This window comes from Euprymna scolopes, chromosome 3 (assembly GCF_053919585.1).
Source record: "Euprymna scolopes isolate OS-2025 chromosome 3, ASM5391958v1, whole genome shotgun sequence".
Taxonomy (NCBI): Eukaryota; Metazoa; Mollusca; class Cephalopoda; order Sepiida; family Sepiolidae; genus Euprymna; species Euprymna scolopes.
In genome coordinates, this window is record NC_136484.1 from 10,319,714 (window position 1) to 10,347,212 (window position 27,499).

At 34.1% G+C, this 27,499-nt stretch overlaps 1 protein-coding gene across 1 annotated transcript in view; it reads left to right on the forward strand.

Annotated features, from left to right (window-relative positions):
• The window catches only part of LOC145252983 (glycine receptor subunit alpha-2-like), a 528,147-nt gene that overhangs the window by 362,426 nt on the left and 138,222 nt on the right, over positions 1-27,499 (forward strand). The window contains exons 4-5 of the mRNA XM_080112897.1: positions 172-398; positions 7,263-7,345. Of these exons, the coding sequence (XP_079969023.1) occupies positions 172-398; positions 7,263-7,345 (310 nt within the window). The remainder of the gene's footprint in view (positions 1-171; positions 399-7,262; positions 7,346-27,499) is intronic.

The following is a 27,499-nucleotide window of genomic DNA, read 5'->3' on the forward strand; positions in this document are numbered from 1 at the left end:
AGTTTATAATTAATTATTGCAGTCAAATAAGGGAATTTAAAGTTTTTGGAACATTTTGAATAGATATTAATACCATGTGATCTGAATTATTTTGCTCGTTATGTTTTGAATAAAATTACAAAAAGAAAATTCAGTGAGATTGTTTACATGGTTTGCTATGTTTTATTACAGGACTATTCGGTCAGTATGTTTGTCACCCAGGAATGGAGAGATGAAAGACTAATGTTCTTTGGCTTAATCGATGCCAAATACTTCGAATTGGATGTGAAACTTATTGACAAAATTTGGGTACCTGATTTGTATTTTCCAAACGAGAAAAAAGCAGCATTTCACGATGTGACCGTTCCGAACAGAATGCTCCATATTTATGCAGATGGTTCCATCACTTACCGCGCAAGGTAAGTCACGTATTTATTATACCTTTACATAGTTGCTAGTGAAAATAAAATATACGGCGACATCTTCAATTAAATGGTTTCGCTTCGCATCCGTAAATGTCTTAATCAAAACAAAGTCGTTTTTATTTTTACAATAATATTTTCAGGGGGCACAGAATAAGGTATCCGTTATGTGAGCGCATATTCATGTCCATGGCGATCTTGATAGTCAGGTCTGTGATAGCCTTGATGGAACAATATGTTAAGGGAACAGATTAGTTAATTCCAGTTTAAAAGAAGAAAAAAGGTCAGTTTTGGTCATCCTCGAAGTGGATTTCAACCTGATGTTAGAAAAGAATACGTTTTGTGGGGGTCGACTTTAGAAGTTGTAGTTCTGTGTTTTTCGTTGATTTGTTTGCTGAACCATTTCATAGTTAGGTTTTGGAGTTCGTGGAAGATGTATCCAAAGTTATTTAAAGTAATGCCACGAGGAAGCTAAACAATAAAAAAGGATGAAAGAATCAGTGAAGAAGGAATACTTTGAAAACTATAAAAAAATTAAAAGCTGTAACATTTCCGACATATATGGCATCGAGCTACTGGTTGGTCCAGACTATTCATCTTTTGGCAATGCAGCATCCCCGTATCTTGCACTTTCTTATGAGATAGTTTCCTCGGGAGTTAGTAAACGGTTCCGGTTTGTGACTATGAGGTGGATAACGCAAGCTCAAAGAAAAGTTTTACCCCCAGCACTCTTATTAATGATATGACAAAGAGATATTATGAAAATAGAATATTGTAATTTCTAGGTACTGATCCCGCAATCGTTTTCTCGATTTCACAGAAACATGGCTCCTATGTTTTAGATAAGATCTGATGGACAAAACAGAAACAGTGAGAGTTTCTTAGTTGCCGAAAACACATTCAAAAATAAATTATCAACGTTTCTAACTTTTGACATGACGATTAAAGCACATAAAAAATACAATATCGAAGCAAGAAAAGCAACACTAACAAACTTAGTGTCCAGATAACAACAAAAATAACGCAAGAAAGATAAAACGTATAATCATTGGCAATAGTAGTGGCCCTAACAGTAATACAAATAAGAACACTTACAATTAACGCATAAATATGAATTCTAGAAATCAGGCATTCGGTAAACTGAAAAATAAATACCTAATCAAAAACAGAGTATAAAATGTCACATAATTTGGCAAAAGAAACCCGATTTAACAAAACATACATGGATATGACTTCCCAATATTTAAAAGGCAGATATTACCACCACAAACCAAACAAAAATTGGGGAATAAAAACGGCATTAGTAAATTCTGTTTCTTTCTTCTTTATTCATTTCATTCCACGACCGACCCGTTCACTTATGCACACGTGCTAGTTAGGTAAGTTCGCGTTTCCCTACAATCCCCGCTGATCTCATGATCACAAACAGTGCAGGTGGTCAGTCATCTTTGTCGGGTACTTCTTCGACAAATCGGGGTTAGTAATTCCTCATTGCCATCTTCCTCATTACTACCGATATTGCTATCAGTATGTTCCATTATCCGTTCTCATGGTTTCATAGGCGGTGTTTCCTAATCAGGGCACGGGTGGGGAGGGCAGTATCCGTCTTAGTCGGGTACTTCTTCGAAGAATCTGAGGCATCACTTCCTCGTTTTCATCTTCCTCAGTATGTTTCATCATATCCTCTCTTGGTGCTATAGGGAGTGTATCACAATCACGGAGGGTGGGCAGTATTCCTGTTTCCTGGGTACTTCGATGAGGAACTGGCTGCATTACTTCCCCGTGTCCATATTTCTCATCACTATTGCCACCAGGATGCCCGATCATTCTCTCATCTGGTTCTGTAGGTAGTGGTTCTATGCTCACGTAAAAAGGCAGTAAGCGATCAGGATCATCCCTTAACAGTATTCGATCCTCCTCATCGTTCTCAAAATCAGTAGAGGTATATCAGGGGCGGATATCTTTTCCGTGACGTGGTACATCATCAATCACCAATCACAGCTCCTGGAAGATAATAGTGTGTCCTAGTCCCAATTCTTTGATGGTGCCGTGACACCGCTCTGGTATACTGTTACCTTACGGAAAATATGCACAGCGATAACGCATTCTAATCCCCCATTCGTGCGTGAATTTATGAAATTCTTGATATCGACATGTAGTTGCATTATCAGTCAGAATTTCAAACGGGGCACCACGTTAAAAAAGATCGCTTTCAACTGTCGTATAATGCAGGAAGAATCCTGTCGGGTAAACAGGCGCCATATCGTGCAACTTGTCAGGCCACAATCTCTCAATGTCAGAAAATTGTTGCGCTCATAATGCGTTTCATCCAACCCTACTCGATACTAGTTGTTCTTCACCTCAAGCTTCCTTTTGCCATTGGGGCGGTGTCGGATCAATTCGCTAACACTCTTCGCACGAGCGTATGGCTGCCTTGATTGATGTCATTGTAGTTGCAGCACAGACTTTCGGACAAAATATGTGGTCCTACGAATTCCGGGATGCCCCTTCTTCTTATGTATTATACGGCTCTGATCAGGTGTTAATCGATCTGTTGCGACCGCGCATATCTGTTGTGGAGGATCAGATCCCTGCCTCATTACATCAATCCACCTCTTTGTTACTCTAGTCAAGCTATCAATAAATTCTGCATCGACGAAACTCAGGTAATGTCCACCCCAAGCTGTGTTCGCCAACTAGACGCTTTATTATTGCAAGTATCCTTCCTACTAATATCTCACTTGCAGCTTTTGTCTTAACTCGTCAAGGTGATGGTCAATCCGTGGTAAACACGCAATGAGTCAATGTGGAGATGCACAATCATACCCTGCCATTGCAATGCAAGATTAAGTCCTTTTAACGTGGCATTAAGTTCTGCCAAATTTATATGATGGGCATCATATTTGGACGAAGCCAGCACGCATCTTCAAAAACAGCACCTAACTGTTCCAACACGATGTCTGTAGCCAATGAACTTTCGTCAAACCATGCATTCAGTTCGTTTCCAGACACTTGCCCCTTACCCCGAGCAGGGTTGTTCCTATGTACTCTGGACAACGTGTAAGCCATCATTTACTGGAGAGAATCATCATCCACCATGTCGTCCCATCCTTTAGTTACTGCAGTTACTCGTTTTTTTTAATACTCCGGTATCCGATCAGAACCATCCACATAGAGGTAAATGTCCTACTAATTTACTGCAAATAGAAAACACAATGCACCTTGTCAATACAGTGAGTAATTCTGAAATAGGGTCCTGTGCTTCCATCGCAAAGTATTGCCCGTCCTCCCAGACCTCAAGGCTAAACACGGACACCCCATCCTTTATGCGCTTAGGGTCTTCGCTTATGAACCAAAACGATTCCAGTTTTATTCGAACCGTATCTGCAGACATTATATCCTCATTAATATAGATGTTGTCAATGTAAGCTTAAGCAGATTTTGCTGTGATTTCATCTAGCATCAAAACTGTTTTATTAATAGTTGTTATGATTTAGGGGCTAAAACCTAAACGTGTCAAGCAATATCGTTTTCCCTTGATTATCGCTGTCTGAAATAGGAATAATGACTCATGGACACGTATCTGCAGGTAGGCTCTCTTCAAATCCAGCAGTGTTCGATGACTTCCTTTCTGACGCCACTCTCTTAGTTCAGCAGCGCACACATCTGCGTTTCCGGTAAATGCATCAACATATTGATTCAATTCTCGGTAATCCATTATGGATCGATTTTTTTCTTTCGTAAGTTGTTCAACAGTCCGATTCTTAGTAGAAACTGCATATTCTGGAATGGTGTTGCACATCCGATCTGGTGCCTCGCCCATGCCCCATTTCCATTCTGCATTCCGCGCTCTTTCGTTGTAATCAATCGTAGCACAGAATTCCTTTTCTTCAATAGACATGGCTGCACGGACTTGTTTCCCTTCTCCAAGAATTACACTTCCAGCAGCTCCGATTATGATGCCTCCTAGTGCTTGTATTATATCAATTCCAATAAACATGTCGGGTTTTTTTTCTTGCATCACCAAAACTTTCGCAGTCACCCTTCTCAGTATAGATCGTGACTGCCCTTTCACCACAAATAAATAAGCCATTGATAGCCATAATGCCGACTGGTTGCTTCCGCTACATCTTACAGCGATGTACACTAACTATGGACCGGGCGCACACCGTGTCTACGAGTGTCGAACGGTTAATGGTTGAGACATTATGTTGAACACAGTGTAGTACGATCCTGAGTGTAATTGCCAACAACAAAGATGACGGCGAACTGATTGAATCCAAGATTTGAAAATTGTTATAGTAACTTTCGAAGCTTTTCATTGGTTGCTCACCATGATTGTGGTTATGAAAACGATCGTCAGAATAATTGGTCTAACCCCCCATCAGGAGTCAAAACAATTTCACACACACCCTTTTTTTGATATAATTGAAAAATCATGTCGGATTCAATTTTTGTTCGACTTGAGAAAAGGAAGGAAAAATAATTAAATAAATAAAAATTAAAATAAACAAATAAAAATAAACCAATAAAATAATTGTTTTCTTTTTTAGGGGAGGGTTGTCTCTATTCTCATTGGTCAAAAGGAATTATTAATATATCGGTATAATATATGAAAAAAAGCCATTTTTTTGTAAATCACATTGAGGTTTTTTTTGATACATATAAAACTAAACACTTATATATATATATATATATATATATATATATATATATATATATATATATATATATATAAACATACAAATAGAATCCTATTCAAATGCATATAAACATATATGGACAAAAAATCACAAATATACATTTTTTTTAACAAAAACTGGAAACATTATGTTAGGTATTAGTTGGTTAATTTGGTTAGTAAGATAGAAATGGGCGCAGTTTAACGTCGTGCCCGGGACGATTTACATTTTTTTCTTTTTTTTTTTGTGGGGTCGTGATTTCGACTGTTCATGCTTCTTTTTCGGGTTTCTTAGATTATTTCTCCCCATCAGGCTGATCGAACCTGCTAAGTCACAGTGCACAAGTGAGAGAATTTTCGTGGTCTTTTTGTCTGCAACAGTTTACTGATCTTCTCAGATAAGCTTACTAAAAAAGGCACAGCTTAATATCTTGTCGTTGACGTGCCAAACGGTACAGATAACTGTCGTAGGTCGGCTAGGTACACGTCAACCGTTTCCTTGGGGTAAAGTCGCTGGCACGTGAACTGTTGCAATAAACGGATCTGTACTAAACGCTGTATACAGGCTTTGCTTGATGTCATCCTAGTCTGATTCATCCCCGAGTTGCTTGTAGACTGCATAAGACCCTCCGGTTAACCTCAGGTGGATGGTTGTGGTTGGTTCTTTAATTTTGCACAGTTTACATATTTTCTCAGCCTTCTTAACCCATTCGGCGCAGACGGTCTATTGGTAGATCCGTCAAACTCAGGTATCAAGCGAAAGTCGAATCTGTCCATATGTTTCTGCTTTTTGTGTCACTGCACACCAAGGGCCGAAATAGCTTATGATTAAATAAACCGTGTGTTAATATTGTAGTCCTTCACTCAACAATTTCTTGATTAAGTTTGACACTGTTGTTCAAACTTCCAACTTCCAAACGGATGTATACGTAACGCACCTTCTCTCAAATGTAAAACACTTCTGCTGATCGAACGTACTTCTTCAAAATCCAACTTTAAAATGAACGTGCTCTCTGAAAAATCAACCGTCTTTTATCTCCAACCAGGAACATCTCATCTGCATATCAGGTGGTAATATTTCAGGCATTCAAAGAGATAAGGCAGCCATTTTTGTTTCTTTCTTTTCCATTCATTTCATTCCACGACCGATCCGTTAAATTATGCACACGTGCTAGTTCGGTAAGTCACTCGTTTCCGTACAAACTCCTTAAAGCATCACAATAAACTTATCGATAGTCAAGTCGAAAATATTACAGCAATCACAAAATATAGGAATTAGTTTAATATTGTGTAACCAGAAATTAGATCTACTATATGTAAAATAACGCTAACATTTATTAAGCTGCGAACATGAAATACCTTAGTACATACACAAACAGATAAATAGATAACGACCATAATAATACAAAAATGATAAACGATCGATGATTAACGGCGATACATAAATAATAATGAATCTGAAATGCAAACTAGCAATATCGGCATTATACAAAACAAAACACACACTAACATCGATTCCATGTGGATATGCAACGTGATAAATACTGTGTAGCTTAATTGGCATAAATAATTAAAAACTTACTGCCTATATCTACTTTCATCTGGACAATTGTTGTAGTAAATACTAAATATAGGCACATAAAATTTAACGTAGATACGCGATATATATATATATATATATATATATATATATATATATATATATATATATATATATATATATATATATATACAGTAAACGTGATATATCTAAATAAACATGACAACATAAATTCAAAAAGAAACATTTTTCTATATGGAATTTCAGTTAAACATATGAATGTCGCACTTTCACTTTTTCCACTGCGAAATTAAGAAAAAGCTGTATAAACATGTATTACAATCCAAGAATAAACATTTTAGTCAATGGAAAATTTATTTTAATACATGTGTTCACAATTTAACCACGTGTAAAAGAGTGTTTTCATGTCAGCTTACTGATATTTGTATCTCACATGTATTGCGCATATATGTTAGGCCGAGAATAATTTGATCGTAAGAGTTTAAAATATATTTAGTTTGTATAGATGGAAGATAATTCTTGGTGGTCAACCTATTATGACTTTGGTTCAATAACAAAACATAATTTGTTAAACAGCATGTTTCTCCAGACATTTATTCAATATTCATTGTATTTTCAGGATATCTCTGACTGCGTCATGCCCCATGAAACTGCAGAACTACCCAATGGACACACAGATATGCCGATTATACTTACAAAGTTGTGAGTAATAAGATAACTTTTAAATAGATGATAGCGATAACAGATGATCCCATTGTTGCAATAGATGTGTATCTTATGTTTGTGAAAATAATGACGACTCTCGTATATAATAGTGGTATATTCGAACTAAAACCCTCAATGATATATACCATAATTATGTCATAAAATATCAAATATATGATTGGCTTTTTACGTTCAAATCATTTAAACAGAAAATAAATTTTGCATAATAATATTAAAAAAAAAATAATTTTAATGTTTTGTTAAAGTTCATGATTCATAAGTAAGATGTTTTACAAATTAATAGAAAATCAGTTGCCCTATAATCACATATTTACAATATTTTATAAAGAGACTCAGGCATGTGACAGTTAGAAAAATGTATTCATTTTTCTACCTTACAGACTTTCTAGCGGAAGTCACGTAAAATCATCTCTATAAACAATTTCAACATCTGCGCCTATATGAAATGGATTATAACTCTGTTATTTAAAGTACATAAATTGGCAAAGTCATGGAATTACTGTCACCTGGCCAAATGGGTTGGAGTATTACTATGAAATACGAGTTTTTGCGCCGCAATTCAAGCCTACCTTAATGCAGATGTTTCGTTGTTTTTTTATTTTTTATTTTTGCGTATTCGTAAAAAACGTTTATTTTTGTATGCATTTTCATTTTAACTGAGGCAAAATATGTTATTTTTGTTTTTGATGTTATCAGTTTTGGAAAAGTGAATATAATACGCTAAAATTTACACTATATTTGTTCTCATGAACTTATGAAGAGTGCGGTTTGCGAAACTCTGAACTAAACTTTATTTACTATGCGTAAAACTTTATTTGAAAATGCTATTAAATCTTAAGCACGGTACAATAAAATAATCGATATTACACTTATGAAATGATTTTATGCATACCTGCTCAAAAGTGAACTTAAAACACTGATTACGTAGAAAATAATTTTGATGTATTCAAATCTAACTACGTTTCTTCTCTTCGTCTTTTGTGGCCCGGGCAACACTGGCTACCCCTGATAGTTTATCTATAAAAATTAAAATACTAATTAACCAATAAAGCTTCTATATATTTCTTTTTAGACTATGAGATAAAACGTGATATGATTTGTTTTGTTTTAATCTGGGAAAGATCAATGATTGGCAATAGTTTTTAATAAAAATAAACGAGTTTGTAGAATGTAAAAAATTCTAAAATAAAATTCGCTGCAAAATAAAGAATGTAGTGTGGTAATAATTTAATATAATTTTCAATTAACGCATTTAGTTCGAAAATCTAACAGATATAAAACTTTATATGAACGAACTGCTCAGTTCTATCGACTGCTTTGTACAAAATCTTAAGTGGTTACATTCTTTATTTTTTTTATTTTCAAATTCTATGAGTATTAGTATTGGATACACCTTAATGTTAATTAAATGCGCACTATTAGTTTCCGAATCCAACACTATGACGTGAGGAAATGTGTCTCCTACGTCTCTCAAAATATGAGAAATTAATGCACTAACATTTGACATGTAAGTCGACTAATATGAAAGGGAAGATGAGGGATGATGAGAGGTTTGATATCATTAATAAAGTCAGATTATCAGAGTTGATTAATCATATAAAGAATTTTATAGATAACCACCGTCGTATGTCTATAGAAACAATAAGTGAAGTTTGATGTCAGTGTGAGAACTAAAGATGTGGAAAACTTGCGCGAATGCAGCAGTTCACAAGTCCATCCTTTTCACGGATTACTTGGCAAAGATAAACTTGAAGACAGATTCCGCTCTTACTCCTTTTTTTCTTTTGCTTATTCCCTAAACTCCAGAAAACTTTAAAGACTGTCGTCATGAGACAACTAAGGAAATGAAAGAGGCTGTCACGAGGGTATTTACTCGATTACACAAGATAACTCCCATTGGTTTTCTAGAATCTGTGTGAACGGTACAAGTGCATTGCATATGAAGGAGATCATTTCGAAATGAAGTAATGTCTCCTGAATGTAATCTCAATAAATGCGTCCATACGAAAAACGAAAACTTATTGAAATCACCTCATATGTGCACTTATTATACTTTACGAGAAAATATGCTGATAATTATGTTAACCAAAGGCAATTGTTAAAGTTGATTTTTTCCATCTAAATGAAGTAGATTTGATACAAGAATTATACAAGTTATTAAAACTCTACCAGGAAATATGCTGATCATTATATTTACCAAAAGTAATTAGTTAAAGTTGTGTGTTTGTCTAAATAAAGTAGATTTTGTGCAAGTATTATGGAAAACTATACAAGTTATCAAAGTGTTTAACCACACTGAGTGATGATTTAAATGTGCAAAGTCGGAGGCCAGCTCGTTCCAAAGAAACACGAGTTGGAACTTTCACGCCATCCTTTCTATAAGTATCACATGTCTTTTTAAAAAAGCATACAAACTAGAAAGATATCGGGAAAAATGCCAACAATAAACATATAATTCGGATAAAATGCTCAAATGCGGCCAAAAAACATCAGTCAGCGGCATTGGTATCCTATTTCTGGGAGATTAAATGTGATGCAAACCTGAACGTAACAAAGCTTTCCTAAAACTGCAGGCTTAGCCGATGAGCACGTAAATATAAGGTTTCGTAATTCAGGATAATCTTCCTACTCTCGCCGTTAGGTTGGTTTATTCAGTCTTTTGGACGATTATTTGTTATTTTTTCTTATCACTTCATTAAATATATTTTAAATAATCGTATATTTATTGGATTTGTATTAGATGTCCGCAAAATAACGTTTACAAACTAACATTAATCCACATGCTTATAAGCTGCTATAACTTCATCAGATAAAGTGAAGTATTATAATAATACTATCACGCATACTGTTGGTCTCATCCTCCCACACACACACATATATATATATATATATATATATATATATATATATATATATATACACAGTTGAAAAACATTAAATTAACAGAATAATTGCGTTAGGGTGCTGCTATTTTGAAAGTATTATTTTTCATGAAACCAGAAGAGAACGAATATACTCTTCAAAGCAAGAAATCACTACAGGATATGTTATTCTTTCTTCTTTCGTTATTTCTTTCTTTGATTCTTATTTTTGTCTTACAGTTCAGTTTAATTTAGAGAGCTGTACAGTATAAAAATCGGGCATTGAAGTTTTTTAAGAAGTAAAATTCTGTTCGATTCAAGTGTTTTCATCCTGCGTTTACTATTGTTGTGGTGGCACACATTCATTTGCATATGTGGATAGTAATTACACATAAATAGGAAGACTCAGTTAGTCTGGGTGTGTGTTCATCAGAAGCCACCGAAGGCCGCTGAGAGCAGATATGTTTCTCTAGCAAAGACTCTCTTATTTGACACCATTATGTAAATATCCTGTAAATATACTTTTTCCTAACACACTTCTTATTTGATCTACCTTTGTTTGTTGAGTCGTCATTTGTATTGCTTTCTACGTTACCTTTTTCAACCTGCAAACTTAACAATGACGACGAGGATGAACGTCAAATATAAAAGTTTGACGAAGAAATGGAAAGAACTCACTAAAAAAAGTACAACGCAACGGTTGACCTTTCTAAGGAATACAAGTTTTGACGAACGAAATAGTCGTAAAAACGGATTTTACGCTAAAGAGAAGTTCGACTCAAGCGGAAAAAATGAATAATTCAGCGAACATTGGAAAACTGTAAAATATTTTCCTCGCGAAGTACAACACTAAAAGAAAGAAACGGTTGTTTCCCAAATTCCAAGAAGAAAAACTGCATCCAGGTTAAAAAAGTAACCTCGATTAATAGTATTTTAGTAAATTAAATACTAGTCGGAAAAAGAGACAAACCAAAACCTTTAATTGCAGTCTCGAACTCGAACTGGCAAAAAAAAAAAGACTGACGATTTACGCGGTTTCACGTGGAATCCATCTTAAAAAAATAACACACTGTAAAAGTGATTTTTTTTAAAACGACAAACAGATTCGTATTACTAAATTACGAAGAACAGATTCGTATTACTAAATTACAAGGAAGTTATATACGAAGAAAAAAAATTGCTGTAAATACCAACTAAAGACTTTTTGGTAAACCAAATTTTTCTCTTCGGTATTTAAAAAAAATATCAAGGAAAGATTGTTTTTAAACTAAAGTTGTCACTGCATAACGGTTATAAGACAGTAAAACGTCACGCAAAAAGAAAAATAAATTTAAATGTAGTCCATACATTTTATTTTTTTCAATTGTGACTCGAGTTGAAAAACTTTTTTTTTCTATGGAAAGAGTTGTACTTAAGTTCGGCTGTTATTTATTAGGAAATGCCTAAAACGGAAAAGTAAATCGTATTTTGTAGTTTCAGCAAAAGCCTCAGTTCTTATGTTGTGGTTGGATGAGCTTGACTCGCTAGCGAAGTGACAAAATATTATTCGAGCAGCGATATTACTATTGAAAACAGGAACTATGAACAATTTTTTTTGGAACACAAGCCATTTTATATGGTACGGATATTGTGTTGCATGTGAAATTGTACAATTTTTCTTTGTAACTGCATTACTGCTACTGAAGGATACAAAAAAAAATGGAAGATTTATCTAGAAGGTTAATGCAATTTTTGCAGACGCAACAAAAGGCGCAATCCGAGCTAGATGCACGTAGAGAGGAGAAATTATTTAAATGGCAAATGGAGCAAGAAGAAAGACAGTAGAAATTACAATTTGAACAAGAAGAAAGGCAGAAGAAATTACAATTTGAATATGAAGAAAGGCAAAATGAACGTTTTGCTAAAACACTTGAACTATTAAAGACTAATCGAGAAAATGTCGACAGTACTAATTTCTCGCATACAACTATATTTAATCGCATTGACACATTTAATTATGTGCCGGAATAAGAAAAGATTTTTGAAGCATAATGTACAAGATACGAGGATGCCTTTCAACTGGACTGCAAAAGCTGGCCAAATAGCCAGAAAGTGAGCATTTACCCAGGAAGTTGGGTGTAAGAGAACACAGCAAGTTCGTAGATTATATACTACCTAAAAAAAACTACGGAATTAGATTTCATGGAAGCTGTAAAATTACTAAAAGAATTATCCAATCCGAATATATCTCTTTTTCATAAGAGATGATTGTCTATGAATCTAAGGAAGATGGACAACCAAGATTATTTGACATACGCATGAGTTGGCAATAAAAACTGTGATAATTTTAAGCTAGCGAAACGAACAGTAGTAGATTTCAAATACGTAATCTTCGCTCCAGGGTTAGTCTCCACGAAAAATGAAGAAATACGCAGACGAATGTTGTCTAAGCTGGAATCCGAGCAAGATTTAACACTTCAGAAATTAGCAGAGGATTGTGAAAGGGGCATTCTAACGAGATATTCTAAATATAATAATTATAATTATAGTAAAGAATATAACAAGTCTTTTCCTAGATATAACTGTAAGAGATGCGCAGAAAGACATTGGGAATCGGATTGCCCTTATGAGAAGACAAAATGCTACATTTGCAAGAAAATCGGACACAAAAGCGATTGTTGCAGATATAAAGAGTTCACCAGAAAGAGAGTACAGCAACCTAAATCAAAAGAAAAAATTATAAATGACAAAAAGGTTCAGGAATTTTTTTTCCATGTGTAACGATGTGTTATTATATAGCGAGAGAGTAGTAATACCTAAAACGTTGCAGAAGAAGATTTTGAGAGACTTCCACACAAGGCATCCGGGGATAAATCGGACGAAGTATCTAATGAGAAGCTACGTATACTGACGTAACATCGACGTCGACATAGCTACAACAATAAATAGATGTGAAGGATGCCAGTTAGCGGCAAAATTCCCACATATAGTACACAAACCTTGGCTGAAAACCGACCACCCATGGTCGAGAATCCACATAGACTTCGCTGGTGCAGTAGGAGAAAATTACTACTTAATTGTAGTAGATAGTTATACAAAATGTCATGAGCTAATGCGTTGCAGGAATCCAACAACGAACAGCTCAATAGGATTCCTACACGAGTTATTTGCATGATTTGGTGTACCAGACACACTGGTCACAGACAATGGAACTCAATTCACATCCACAGACTTTAAGGAAGTTTGTGACATGTTCCAAGTAAAGAATATCACTACTCCGCCGTATCATCCAAGTTCGAACGGCCTCGCGGAGAAGTTCGTGGACACGTTAAAACGAGCGTTGAAAAATTCCATTGGGATACCAACGGAAAAAGCTTTGCAACAATTTTTGCAAATATATAGTATAACACCGCACCCTAATACCCCGTCAAACATATCACCAGCTGATTTAATGTTTGCCAGAAAGGTGAAACCAGCGTTTGATAAACTATTGTATAGACAGGCAATTGTCCGAAACACTACACACATGATAAGAAAGAAATATAACTCGGGAGATCGAGTATATTTCAAGTGCTACAGGAATGACACTTCTTACTGCGAATGTGGAGTAGTAGATAAACGTATTGGTGATTGTACATACATACAAAATATACATAAAGGGCACCTAAAGCAAATAAAAAAATGCCACATTCGAGATGGTGATTATACAACAGTAGTCGAAGAGGAGGAAACCATGGACATCATATACGAATGCTTTAATTTGGAACCGTCTCAATATACACCTGAACCCCGAAGATCAGGTAGAAAAAAAAGTTTAATGAACCATTCATGTTAAATCCCAAGAGAAACAGATTTTGAAATCTGTGCGACTTCAAATCTTGGGAGGAGGGTGTTGCGGTGGGTATTCACAGACAATATACTAATTATTGACTATAATAATTAGTACATACCTACAAACTCTAGTGGTTCATCCTTTCGGGAATCATCAGTGCAGGGTGTCACGGTTAGCACCAGTCGATGGATTCGAGCCCGGCAATAGAAGCCATCTCTGACTTCATCAGCAATGGCCCAATTTTTAAATAGTTAACTATTTTAAATTCATATTTTTTAACCTCAATAATATTTCAATCTTATTACAAATATGTACAAAATACACACAGACATATATATATATATATATATATATATATATATATATATATATATATATATATATAATGTGTGTGTGCATTGTGTATATATTTATCATATTACGGAAATATCTCTGATATAAAAAAATATGTTATTTAAAAAATATCATAAATTGATGTGTTTTCTTATTACTTTGAGGCACTTACGCTTATTAAGCCAAAATCCAAAGTGTTCTTAATAGAAAACACGTCCGCTATTTATAACAAGTCCTCCTCTTTCTCTATTTCTAGTTATTCTCTGATTAAATTGTGTTAAACATTTACTTCATGATTTTATCACATTTTGTATCCGAACTTTTCCACACTCTCTGTGTAATATTACTTATAGAACTCGTGTTAAACTACATGTAAGCTAGAGTATCTGAACATACAGTTAAAGACTTACACATAGTGCATATTAACATCCGAACGGATTAGTAATTTATATATATATATATATATATATATATATATATATATATATATATATATATATGTATACATGTATGTATGCAGGTATGTATGTATGTGTGTATAAGAGAAAGAAAATTAAAACTGTAAGTTGTAAATTTACAATTAAAATTTATTTTTCTACTGAATACTCGAAAAAAAAACAATTTACAAAATCCCCCTTCCACGGAGTTTCAGAGAATGTTATTCCGGCTATCTTCTCATCATTGGACAGGAGAAAATCAGCAAAAAATAGTTGCAGCAATGTTAGAATTTGCTGGTTATAGCATTACGTGAAACCGCAATTTATTATAGTCATAAATTGCCAAGAAAAACAAGTGACACAATGGGTGGCATGTAAAAAAGTATTAAAACAAACCGTACATAATATTTCATCTTGCATGAATATACTCTTTAGGTAATCCGAAGGCGAATATAATTATTTAGATAGTATGAAATCCAAAATTAAATCCAGTGTGGTGTTAATAGTCCGGTTGGAAAGTTTTCGAAGCAACTGAAACAATGGACATTTTTTTTCGAAAAGTTCAGTAGACCAAAGAAAAACTGACTTCCAGTCAAGTGGGATTGAGAAAATAAAAGACAGAAAACAGCATGTGATCTTGCATCGCTGGCTTTATTAGTAAAGGTGATTTCAAACTATTTTATTTTAATTAAGATAAGCCTAAAAAAAAGAAGTCATATATATATATATATATATATATATATATATATATATATATATATATATATATATATATTATGTATGAAAATGAAGCTAATCCTGGAATCTGTTGAGAGGAAGTTGCATCAGAATTGAATTTACTTGTAATTGCTATAAAACTTTAGTTATGTGACCAGTGAAATCGTTCCGTTGTGTTTCCCTATCTGTACGAGACGTATAGATTATTATTTTCATTTCTTATTAATGAACTATTTATTAAAATCGAAAATGCAATCTTTTAAAGAATCAATTAGAAAAGCTAATCCATCAAAATGCATTTGTGTTACCGTTTTAACAATTCAGCTTGTCCAAATGGTGTTAATTATTGCATAGAATCTTATTACGCCAGGACGGTCCAGATTAAATCTTTTAAACTGTCACATAGAGATTGTTATGCTCTTAATTTCATTAAACCCACAAATGTATAAAGATTTGGATATTTAAAAATAAACAGCAAAATAACGGTACTGGTTCGAACCGTAGAATTTATAATAAAACAACACATAAAGGCCGAAAATAACCAAGTTCTTTCGTATTCTCTCTTATCTGATCTTGAGCGAGTGGTTCAAATGGGGGAAAAGGTGGCTTATTCTTTTTAATGCATCTAAAACCAAGCTCTTATGCTTACATTATCTGGCGTCAATTGAAATGGAAGGCTCTCATCTGGAAACCTCCTGTTATGACAAGCTTCTGGGTTTAACCATTTACTCCTGATCTGAAATGGAACACGTACATTAAATCTCTTGCCAAGGTATCTGGTAAAATGGTGGGATCGTTCTACTGTTCCAGTTTATATGTCACTGCTGATGCAATTCCCTATCTATATAAAAGCCAAGTCTGTTCAAGGATGGATTATTGTTGTCATATCTGAGCAGAAGTTGCTAGAAGCAGCTTATCCTGCTTGACAGAGTACACAATAGACTTCGTAGCTTAGTGGGGGATGCTCCTTTCTCTTCTCTGCAACCGCCCTCCCACAAAAGGGGCGTTGCGAGCCTGTTTTATTTATTTCCATGGCAAATGCTCGTGTGAGCTCACATCTCTGGTCCCCCCATGACAACTTTTCACGAAAATCACCCATCTAGCTAAAACCACTGTCAATAATGCACCACACTTTTGGACTGTGCTTAAGTCGAAACGTAGATTCACATAACAATTCTTCGTTCGCCTTTGGAACTCTTTTTCGTTTCTCTCTTTCCTTGCTGACTACAACCTGGTTGTCTTTAAATTTAACATGAAGAAATACTTGATTAAGCGCCCGCTTAAGTAATCTAACCTACCAAATTCTCATTACTAACGATTACTACGATGTTATCCCATTGATTACTGTACACTCAACACCCTTATCATGGAGTGGCATCCGGGCATTGATAAGTTATGACTCCTATGTAAAAAAAAATATGAAAATTATCAAATTAAAAAAAACACTTGAAATCATATATACAGTGCCACCAAAAAGAAAGTTAGCACTTATATTTTTTCAAACACCGTAAATTTAAGCAAAATTGAATTTAACTCTTTAAACAGCCTATATCTCATTTGATTCGACTTTATTCCTCTATACATTTACTTGTTTATATTTGGCTTTTAATTGAGGTATCTTTGTGTTCACAGCAATTAAAAAAAAATAAGTACAAATCGAGAAGGAAAACAGAAATCCCCTGTAATGGAAAATTGTTATTTAAATCTTACTTTGGAGCAAAGAGGAACTCGACATTAACGGCTGTGTGAATGGGGGCATTATCCTACATGACTATATAATTATAATCCAGATCAGGGTAGAAAATGCTCAGTCAACATATTAATGCATTTGGTCGAATTAATCCGCCCTGCCAGCGAAGTATAAGCCCTGGACCATTGGCACCCATACGCCGTACACCAAAATTGAATCTCCCCCACCTTGGAGCGTTGAAACTGTGAACCTAGAATTTAATTCATCGTCGTTCCTTTGACGAACAAACTGCCTATTATCAATACCGTGTCTATTGAAATTTCTTTCGTCGCTTAATATCACTTTTGACCAATATTAAGGGTTTTGAACGACATTCCATCTGACGAAGTCCAGACGGCGTTTTCTGTTCTTTACGGAGATCATTGGTTCTTGGAACAAATTCAATTCCTTCAACATGTTTTAACTGTAGAAAGAGAACACTTTTAGTAAGAGTACATTGTTGTTAGATTTATGTTTCTGAGTCTGGGGATCTTGATAACACTATTTTCCCTGTAAGAAGTAACTCGACGACGACCAGAATTAGGGGTATCATCGGTGTTTTTGTGCTTTTGAACGGACAACCGTACCTTCTTCTTAACATTTCAATACGCGGTCGATTCTCCGATTAGATAAACAAGAAAGTAGGAGATTAATGAGCACTTGTCGATCAATAAGAGAGACTTGTGTTATATGGACTTTGTATAAGCTAGTAATAACCACAATTACACTTTGAGATGCTTTCATGATTACAGATGCTTAAAAGTGAATATTGTGAGCTGGTTTTAAGCTCATTCGTTGCTGCGGGGTTTTCTTTGCCTTCTCGATTTGAAGCTATTTTTGTAATTGACGAGAAAACTATGATATATTAATTAAAAGTCAAATATGAACAGGTAAAATTATAGAGGAATAAAAGCAAATCAAATCAGTTTAAGGTTGTTTAAACCGTTACATTGCATTTAGCTGAAATTTTCGTTTTTTTACAAATGACAAGTGAGGACTTTGTTTTTTGGTGGCACTGTATAAATAAACAAAAAATAATATAAGCTGTGTTTGGAAACAGCATCGTTGGATAAGAAATCTAGAAAAAGTAAACTGACTCGCAGTAAACTGGCATGTATATAGACAACCACAATTTAAAAAAATTGTTTTGATAAAATATAAATAAACACTAAAATATGCATGTTTTAAGAAATACCCCAAATATGAACATAAAAAAACATTTTACATGTAATTATCTGCTATCAGAGCAGATGGTAATCTGTAATTTATATTAATTGGCAATGCATCAAAATTGACACAAGCTGTAAACATGCTAAAAAAATTGAAATTAGCTTGATATCAATAAAATTTTATGGGCCAAATGGATTTTAATCAATATTGCATTAAACTTGATCTTTTTATATTCACATATTTAAAAAAAAAAATCAAATATTTTAAAGCCGTGGCCGCTGAACTGTTAAATATGTGTGACAACAATATGGTTTATAAACTGTTGAGGAATAAAAAAGAATACAATTACTATAGATAGAAATTTTTCATTGCGTTAAAATGGACAAAACGTTATAGTTCAATATGTTTAATCTTTTTATGATTTTTATTATTATTATTATTATTATTATTATTATTTTGTTTATTATTATTATTATTATTATTATTATTATTATTATTATTATTATTATTATGAACTTATTGATCCGTGATGAAATAATAACGTTATTATTTAAAAAGCCATTATTAACATGGGGCGGGGAGGGTGTTTTGTATCGATTTTATCTTTAACCTTACAATTGAATACAAAACAAACATCTAAAACTTAAATTAAAATTTTAAATACGATTTAAAAAATAGTGCGGATCAGTAAGTGCATTACCACCATTATTCTTCTTCTTATTATTATTCTTCTTCTTCTTATTATTATTATTATTATTAGTAGTAGTAGTAGTAGTAGTAGTAGTAGTAGTAGTATTTTGATTTGAAAATATTCGGTAGAAATGAAAATGAAATGGAGAGACTGGAAGAACATACTCAGAATATATTGGGATGGAGTTTGGTATTAGAAATTATGCGGTTCTGGTGATGAAAGAGGAGTAAAGTTTCGTTCGAATGGAATGGTGCTGCCAAATGGAGAAATCATGAAGGAAATAGAAGATACAGGGTATAAGTATTTGGGAGTGTTGGAGGGTGTAGGCATCATGAACAGAGAAATGAAGGAGAAGGTCATAAAGGGGTATCTTAGGAGATTGAAACTAATTGCAAAGTCGAAACTATGCAGGAAACCTAATGAGAGCAGTGAATGCTTGGACATGCGGGGTGTTTTGAGATACAGTGCCGGAAGTGTTTTGAGATACAGTGCATGGTATGGATATCAAAACAAGAAAAGATATAGTTGAGATACAGTGCATGGTATGGATATCAAAACAAGAAAAGTGTTTAGCAATGTTTGGTATATTTCACGTTCGAAGTTGTGTAGCATGGCTGTATCAAAAGAGGAAAGATGGTGGGAGAGTATGTAAAAGTGTAAATGATTGTGTTAGAACCGAGGAGATGTCGTTGAAGAAAATTGTGGTAAGAAGTGAGGAGTGGATGCTTAAGGTTGTGGCCAATGAAGTGGAGGTATGTGAGACCAAGGCTGATTATGTGAAACGTATGGATAGAGAAAGGACAGAGGAACTGGCTAGAAAGAAAATTCATGGAAGGTTTTTCCATGTTATAGCAGAAGTGGATGATGGAAGATCATGGAAACGGCTTAGAGCTGGGTATCTTGTAAAGAGTACTGAAGCTTTTGTGTGTGCAGGCTTTAGGAACATGATTGTTAAAAAAAAGTGGTTCTAGGAGAGGAAGTTGCTACAAAATGCCGGATTTGTGGAAAGATCTCAGAGTCAATTTCGCACCTTGAAGCAGGGTGTAGTATACTGGCCCAGAGAGAGTACCGCAAAAGACACGATCGCATGGGACTCCGGATATATTGGGAGGTATGTAAGAAGGTTAGGTAAAGTGTGCTGGACGACCAAGCAATTGGGACATAATCGTCCGGATATGGTCGTCATTGAAAAAGTCTAAAAAAACTGGCAGATTGTAGACTTTTCAATACCCTGGGACAGGAATGTGAGAGAGAACGAGAATGATAAGTTGAGCAATAATGCTCCATTGGCCTTGGAGAAAAGGCGTGTACACGGGGTTAAAACACAAACAATCCCGGTTGTAGTTAGTACACAAAAAGTAGAATCAAGTTGTCTGCAAGGACAATTTTAAAAAAATATTTTAGGTGGCCTCCAGACCTTTGCAATTGTAGGTACCACCAACATCCTTAGAAAAACCCTTGATAATTTTAGCTCCTGGTTGGAGCCGGGGTTGAGGGGAATCCTCTGGAAATGAATATCATCCTTTTGCAGAGAGACATTGATAAGCGACATCAGAAGTATTATTATTTACGCTCCAGGAGTAGTAACGCAGGTCATAATCAAAGATGTATTTTTGAGAACAACTTGTGGTATGTTTTGGAGTGTGAGTGACAAAAAGTATTCTCATATTTTCAGTACTCTCCATCTCTGTCGATAATACATGCAGATAGATTTGTGTTACTATAGTAGCCGCTTACCATTGAATTCTCGTTGGAAGCAATCATTGGTTTTCACTGGTATTTTGTGGCAATAAGCTTCCCCAAGGTATCAATCCTCTTTGCACTCGTCCAAAGGATGGGTGTCTAGTGCTTTCATTCTTCGGTCTTTCCATCCTCCTTGACCTTCCTAGCTTTGTTTTAGTGTCAGTTTTTGTTGACACACACTCAAAACAGGAATTAAAATAAAAAAGACGTTCGGTGTTCACGATTCCATGTGATGTTATTTTGTGTTTTACATCCGTAGCATTTTCTGCGTGTTCAGTTTGTGTCTGTAATTCAAGTGTATTAATCTCCGCATTCAAGGGTTTTCCTTAATATTTCAGCAGTTTTTATTACTGCTATCCGTTGTATCTTATGAGCCATCCCTCTGATCCGGATCTTTCCCATTCTCTTTCGGACGTTTTTCGGTATTGTCCATACCGCTCCTTCTATTAATCGTATTATTCTGATGTTTTTATGTCCTATATTCCTTTGAACTCTCTAGCCAGTTCGTAATAGTTGCTCCCTTTCTTCGTTTCCTATTATTATTATTATTATTATTATTATTATTATTATTATTATTATTATTATTATTTCTGTTATAAAGTTCTATGTCTGACTGTTGTTATTGCAATTTTATGCTAATAGGCGAATGACCATAGCCTATAAACTTTTTTTTCTTACTCAGCCTTCCAGTACATTTCTGCAAAATTCTAGTGGTTCCTAACAAAGTAGTCTCCTGAATAACTCCAACATTGACATTGATTTTTATTTACTCAGCTTACTTGTCCAATCCTTTTGCCACATGCCCAAGGGTTCCCATCACAACAGATACAGTTTCGTAATTCTTCAAGTACCACAGTGCCAACATTTATATCCAATTTAAAGTATTGGTACTTTTCGACCTTTTCCTGTCTCTTTTCCTCCACATATATCTCAGCTGTCACGGAGAGATGGAAAGCGTTCTTTTTTTCTTAAAAGCTAGACTAAGCTTCTTTGAGTCAATCATATAATCATATTGCTTATCAGTCTTCATAACTCCTCCTGCAACATACTCATGTCACATTCAGTACATTCCAACACTGTAATCTTACATGTATAACAATGGACATTCCTAGCAATATTTTCAATAACGTTTATTTACTTTTTTACATGGGGGTCACCGCTTATCAAGGCCCGAAGGCCACTCGGGGATAAGAGTTATTGCGTGTACAGTAATCAATGAGATAGTAGTGTAGTAATCATTAGTATTGGGGGTTTTGATAGAGTGTCTTACCTAAGGAGGCGGTTTGTCAGGAGTTTGTTTATGCTGGACTTGAAGACGTTCAAGTTGTAGTCAGGTGGGAAACAGGAAGCGGCAGAGAGTTCCACTGGCGTGCTTTGTTCATGGAATCCACGTTTGGATTTAGGCACAGATAAAGAGTGGGGAAAATTATTGACAGTAGTTTCAGCCAGACGGGTGCTTCTTGTGAAAGATTGGCGAAGGGGGACGAGGGATTGGAGCTCAGACGAGCACCTGTCATGGAAATAGCGATAAAACAAACACAGGCTCGCAACGTCTCTTCTGTGGGAGAGAGGTTGCAGGGTAGAGAAAAGGGCATACCCCACTAAACCACGAAGTCTATTTTGTACTCTGTCAAGGCAGGATAGGCTTTTTTAGCAGTTCCTGCCCAGATATGGCAGCAGCACTCCATCCTTGGACGTACTTGGCTTTTATAAAGATAGAGAATTGCATCAGTAGTCAGATATCTTCTGGAGCGGTAGAAGGATCCCACAATTTTCCCAGCGTCCCTGGGAACAGATGTGATGTACGTGTTCCATTTTAGATCAGGAGCAAAGGTCAAACCCAGAAGCTTGTCAAAACATGGAGCCTCTCAAGACGAGAGCCATGCATTTCAGTTGATGCCAGATGGGGATCAGAGCGTTGATGATGTAAAGATAGAAGCTTTTTCAGCACTATAACTGGAATGCCATCAGGGCCAGTTGCTTTACTGGAATCAAGGTTCTTGATTAGCTTGGCTACCTCACGCACAGATATTTGTATGTTGCATAGCGTGTTGTCTGTTATAGGAGGAAATAGCTAACTTTTGATATCTCTGTTTGTGATGAATAATAAATGGTTCACACAGTATTCTTTCTTCTTTCACCTAACCCACGCATTTGCTTGTAATAATATGATCGACAAATCTACCATCCACAAAATAATCAATAATGGCGACAAGCTGTTCCCCTGAAAAAAACTTTCTTTCAGATGAACGTCGCTAAGATTTTTCCCGTGAGAAAGCTTCCGTTATTGCATACTTCATTCGAAGAAATATTTCACATACATCGCTATTTCAAATATTACCATGCATTTATTCGTCCAGGTATGTGAAACCAAATCAAATGCTTCGGAGTAATCAACTCATTACATCTACCAACTTATTAATCTTCTATTAGAATCTCTCAAAGTATTATTTTATTTGTAAGCAATTGATCTTTGGATGTTCTACTACTCACACTTCTTTGTTCTACAGACAATATCTCTTATTGTTCTTGAAACTGTTACATCACGTCTACAAAAATGTATGCCAGCAAGTTTCACATTCATGAAATGCAGATCAGGGGCTTATTTTTATGTATCCTTATAGTAGAGCACTGCTCGTCCATGTGTGCTTAATTCATCAATTACATCTCCTGTTAAAATTATGTCAGTTTTAAATGCAGTCATCTGTGCAAATTGGTAAGTTATTTTATCTAATATCCATGAAGCAGTCTAGTCCGGAAGCGTTCCAATTCGAAATGTTCATGTATTATTTTCAAATTCGATCACTTTTACTTCAGCTTGTGTTGCTTTTTCAAAAGCACACAAAAAATGGCTACATATATTTTTAGTCAGATCTGTACATATGGAACACTTAACGCTGTTTCACTGTCTCAGGATTGATCATGTCGTGTACTAGCATGGACATTATGATGATTCATGGTCGTTTACTGAGCCGTACAACTTCCCTTCTAGCTCATGACATATTAAGATTGGGTAATTATCGGGTTTGTCTATAATACCATAAATAGCAACTTGACGTAGAAGGAAAAGTTTTTCTGTAAATTCCGGGCGTTTATCTACTTTCGGTATTATACATACCCGACAAAAATGATTTCCTAGAGAGCAAAAATGGTATTCCAAAATGGTATTCCAGACGGTATTGTGCAGGCTTAATATCACTTGACTTGAGGGATCTTATTTGAACAGCGTTAAAATGTGATCAAAATACCAATGTAAATCATTAGTTATGCAACCGGTTGAACAAATCGTGATTTGCTTAGAGTTTTATTGCCTTTGTAAAGGATGGGCAACGAAAGAAATACGTTAATTTTTAACATTTATAAACACGTTTCCTTAATATATCGACATAATGTAAAGCTCTCTGCATCAAGTTTAAAGAGACATGTTCCGGTGTTTACAAATGTATATTGGATTGATGTAAAATAATTTTACGGCATGTCTACGGGGATAAATATGCATAGTAAAATGGTAATACTCTTTTAGTCATGAGTAAAATGTTGTCGGTCAATTAACAAGTTCCTGTCCAGACGATGGATTAGTAAATGGATATAACTCATAAATAAGTTTAACAGAAATATTTTTGTAAAAATAATATATTTAAAAAAGAAAATAAAACTGAAAGTAAAGTTAGTTCAGATGAACATCAAGTATGTATATAAGTTGAATAAACATGGGTTAATATATCCCATCAGATATTCATAAAAATCTCTCATAAAATCATAAAAAAATTATATTTATTTGATTTTGTTTTGCATTAAAAAGCATTAAAAATAACTAAAATATCAAAAGTCATTTAAAATTTACTCACGCTCCATCAGAAAAAGATTGAAATCTTTGTTTTTTATTGGTGGGCAATATATCAAAAAATAGCGAGAATCTGACACAAAATAAAAACAAGCTTAAAATAATGCTAAGTGAAGTTTGTTATAACAATAATATTTTTGGGGTCAAAGGTACTTAATCAATATTCGATAAATGTTCGGTTATTAAATATTCAGTTCATTTTTTTAAATATGTGTCAGGAAGATGACAGTTACTAGAGTTGATCGGTTTCGTAAGTTAGTCTATTTTTCACTCCAAAAATAATAAATTATTTTCGTTTTGTACGTCGTTTTAGCGACATATCACCCTTTTATACATTTTAACGACAAAAACCGGTGTATATTCTTATCGATTAATTGTTCAGAATGTAATCGGCGATATAAGTTCATGCAACATGAGATTATTGAACGCATATCAATTTTAATTCGGGATGTGTCGAAATATGTATAATATACTTTGCAAATTTTACTTAAATCTTTTAAAGCAGAGAATAACTGTAATTTTTTTTTTGTGTGAAATAACTCACATTATCGTATCTATGTTTGTCGTTTTTTATATTTTACAAAATATACAATTATAACCATGACTTAATATAATTAGGAACGTAATTATTTTTTACTTCTTTTTTTAAATATCCACCTTAGATTATAATGCACTTGAAATATATCATGTAAGAAATGATAGATGCACAAAATATTTGAAAATGTTTTGAATATTTATTAACTTCGTTTCTACAAGATTACAGAAGTTTTTTTTTATTGAAATGGCTTGTTAAAACGCATTTTGTTCTACAAAATGTTAAAACACTTCAAGTGTTTAGCACTAAACTGACATGTTTTTTTTGTGATAATCTATAGCCTTTCCGGAGGCCATACATAGATTGAAGAGAATATACCTCAGCTCGAGAGTAGCAAATAAACATTATAAATGTATTGCTTGTAAAATGCATATCTACATATATTAAATAGCTAAGAAATAAAAATATTGAGAACACTCTACCAGTCATGTAGGTATCTCACTGCCCATACAATACTTTTTCAGAATAAGGGCCATGTACGCCTAAAATAGCATACTGTTTCTACATCTGGACAGGAGATGTCCAGTGCCCCTTACCCAGCCTTGATAAAAATAAATACTTGGTTTGCAATCTAGTAGGGGATGCCCTTTTTTCTCTCTGCAACCTCTATCCCACAGAAGAGACGTTACACACCTACCTCTTCTCTATCGATATTCTCGTCAAAAGTATTCGACTGGACGTCAATCTATGGTTCGCCCTTGACAGACTTTCACAAAAAGTACTCGACAAGATACAACCACTATAAACGATTTCCCCATCTCTCTATCAGTGTCTAAATCTAAACACGGATTTATGAACAAAACTTCTTTTCTAGAACTGTTTTTCTGCGGAATACTAGTCCGCTGGCCTGCTTTATGGTTAAATACAACAGTGTTGCCTTCAAATCCAATATAAACAAATTCTTATTGAGCACATCCCATAAATAATGAAATTATTCCCAATTTCCACCATTAAAGATTACTACAACCTCACCTTACCTTCATTAATTCTTACCCTTGTATGGCCGTTGGGCTTTGATAAGCGGTGACTCCCAAGTAAAAAAAAAAGTAATTATATTGTTTTCTTGTATTTCTCATAAGTATTTCTCAAAAACTAAACTTGCTTTAATTATTTGAAGGATTTTCTTTTTAATCTAATTTGAATAGTATTAACAAATAATAACCGTTCAAATAACTGTAAAATATTTCCCTTTTCATGAGTAAAAGTTAATAATAAACGTTAAACAATTCAGTATTTTGTTCATGGAAAAAAATCCCATTTACAGGTATTAATATTAATAATATATTTACGGATTATTTGAATGTTATACTTTGAACCTTAAAATTTTTCTTCTAAATGCTTGTATATTTAAAAGAATAAAATATAAATAACATAATAATTATTACGAGATTGTTATTCCTAAAGATTAAAAGAACCATTAGACATAAGTAGAAAACGTAATAAAATGTGTATCCAACATTAATATTGATATATAAATTAAATATTATCTAGTATATAAAAAGTTCTGAAATTCAGCAAATATACGAATACTTTGGTATTTTAGTGGGAAATTATCTAAATATTTTGAGGAAGTTATTAGACGTCTTTCAATATTACAACTATTGCAGACTTGCGGAGGTAATAATCACTACACCGTTTTACGCATTATCATAAGGTTATGTTTTTCCAATATCGCGACGCCTATTAAGTAAATAAAGAAATATTTTATTATACGCCATTTTGTATTTGTAGGTTCCTCTACTTACTCTCCTTTTCTATGTCTGATCTCTCTCACTGTCTCTTTCTCTCTCTCTCTCTCTCTCTCTCTATATATATATATATATATATATATATATATATATATATGCGTGGGTGTGTGTGTATATATATAGGGATGTATATATACATATATACATATATATAAATCAAGGTTTTAAAAAACTTCCAAGATTCTTTTCAGATTAAATATGTTTTTAACTTATTTCAAAGTGTTTTTAACATATTTTATTAACTGTTTGCTCATATTATTAGCTCTATTTCCTATTTGGTTTTATGGAGCTTTTATATCTGGCTGAGATAATTTTATAAATATTAATTCTTTAATATTTATAATTTCCTTTAATTTTACCATCTTGGATCATTTTGGTAAATTCAATTGTAATATTCATTTCATATATATATATATATATATATATATATATATATATATAAGTAGGTTGT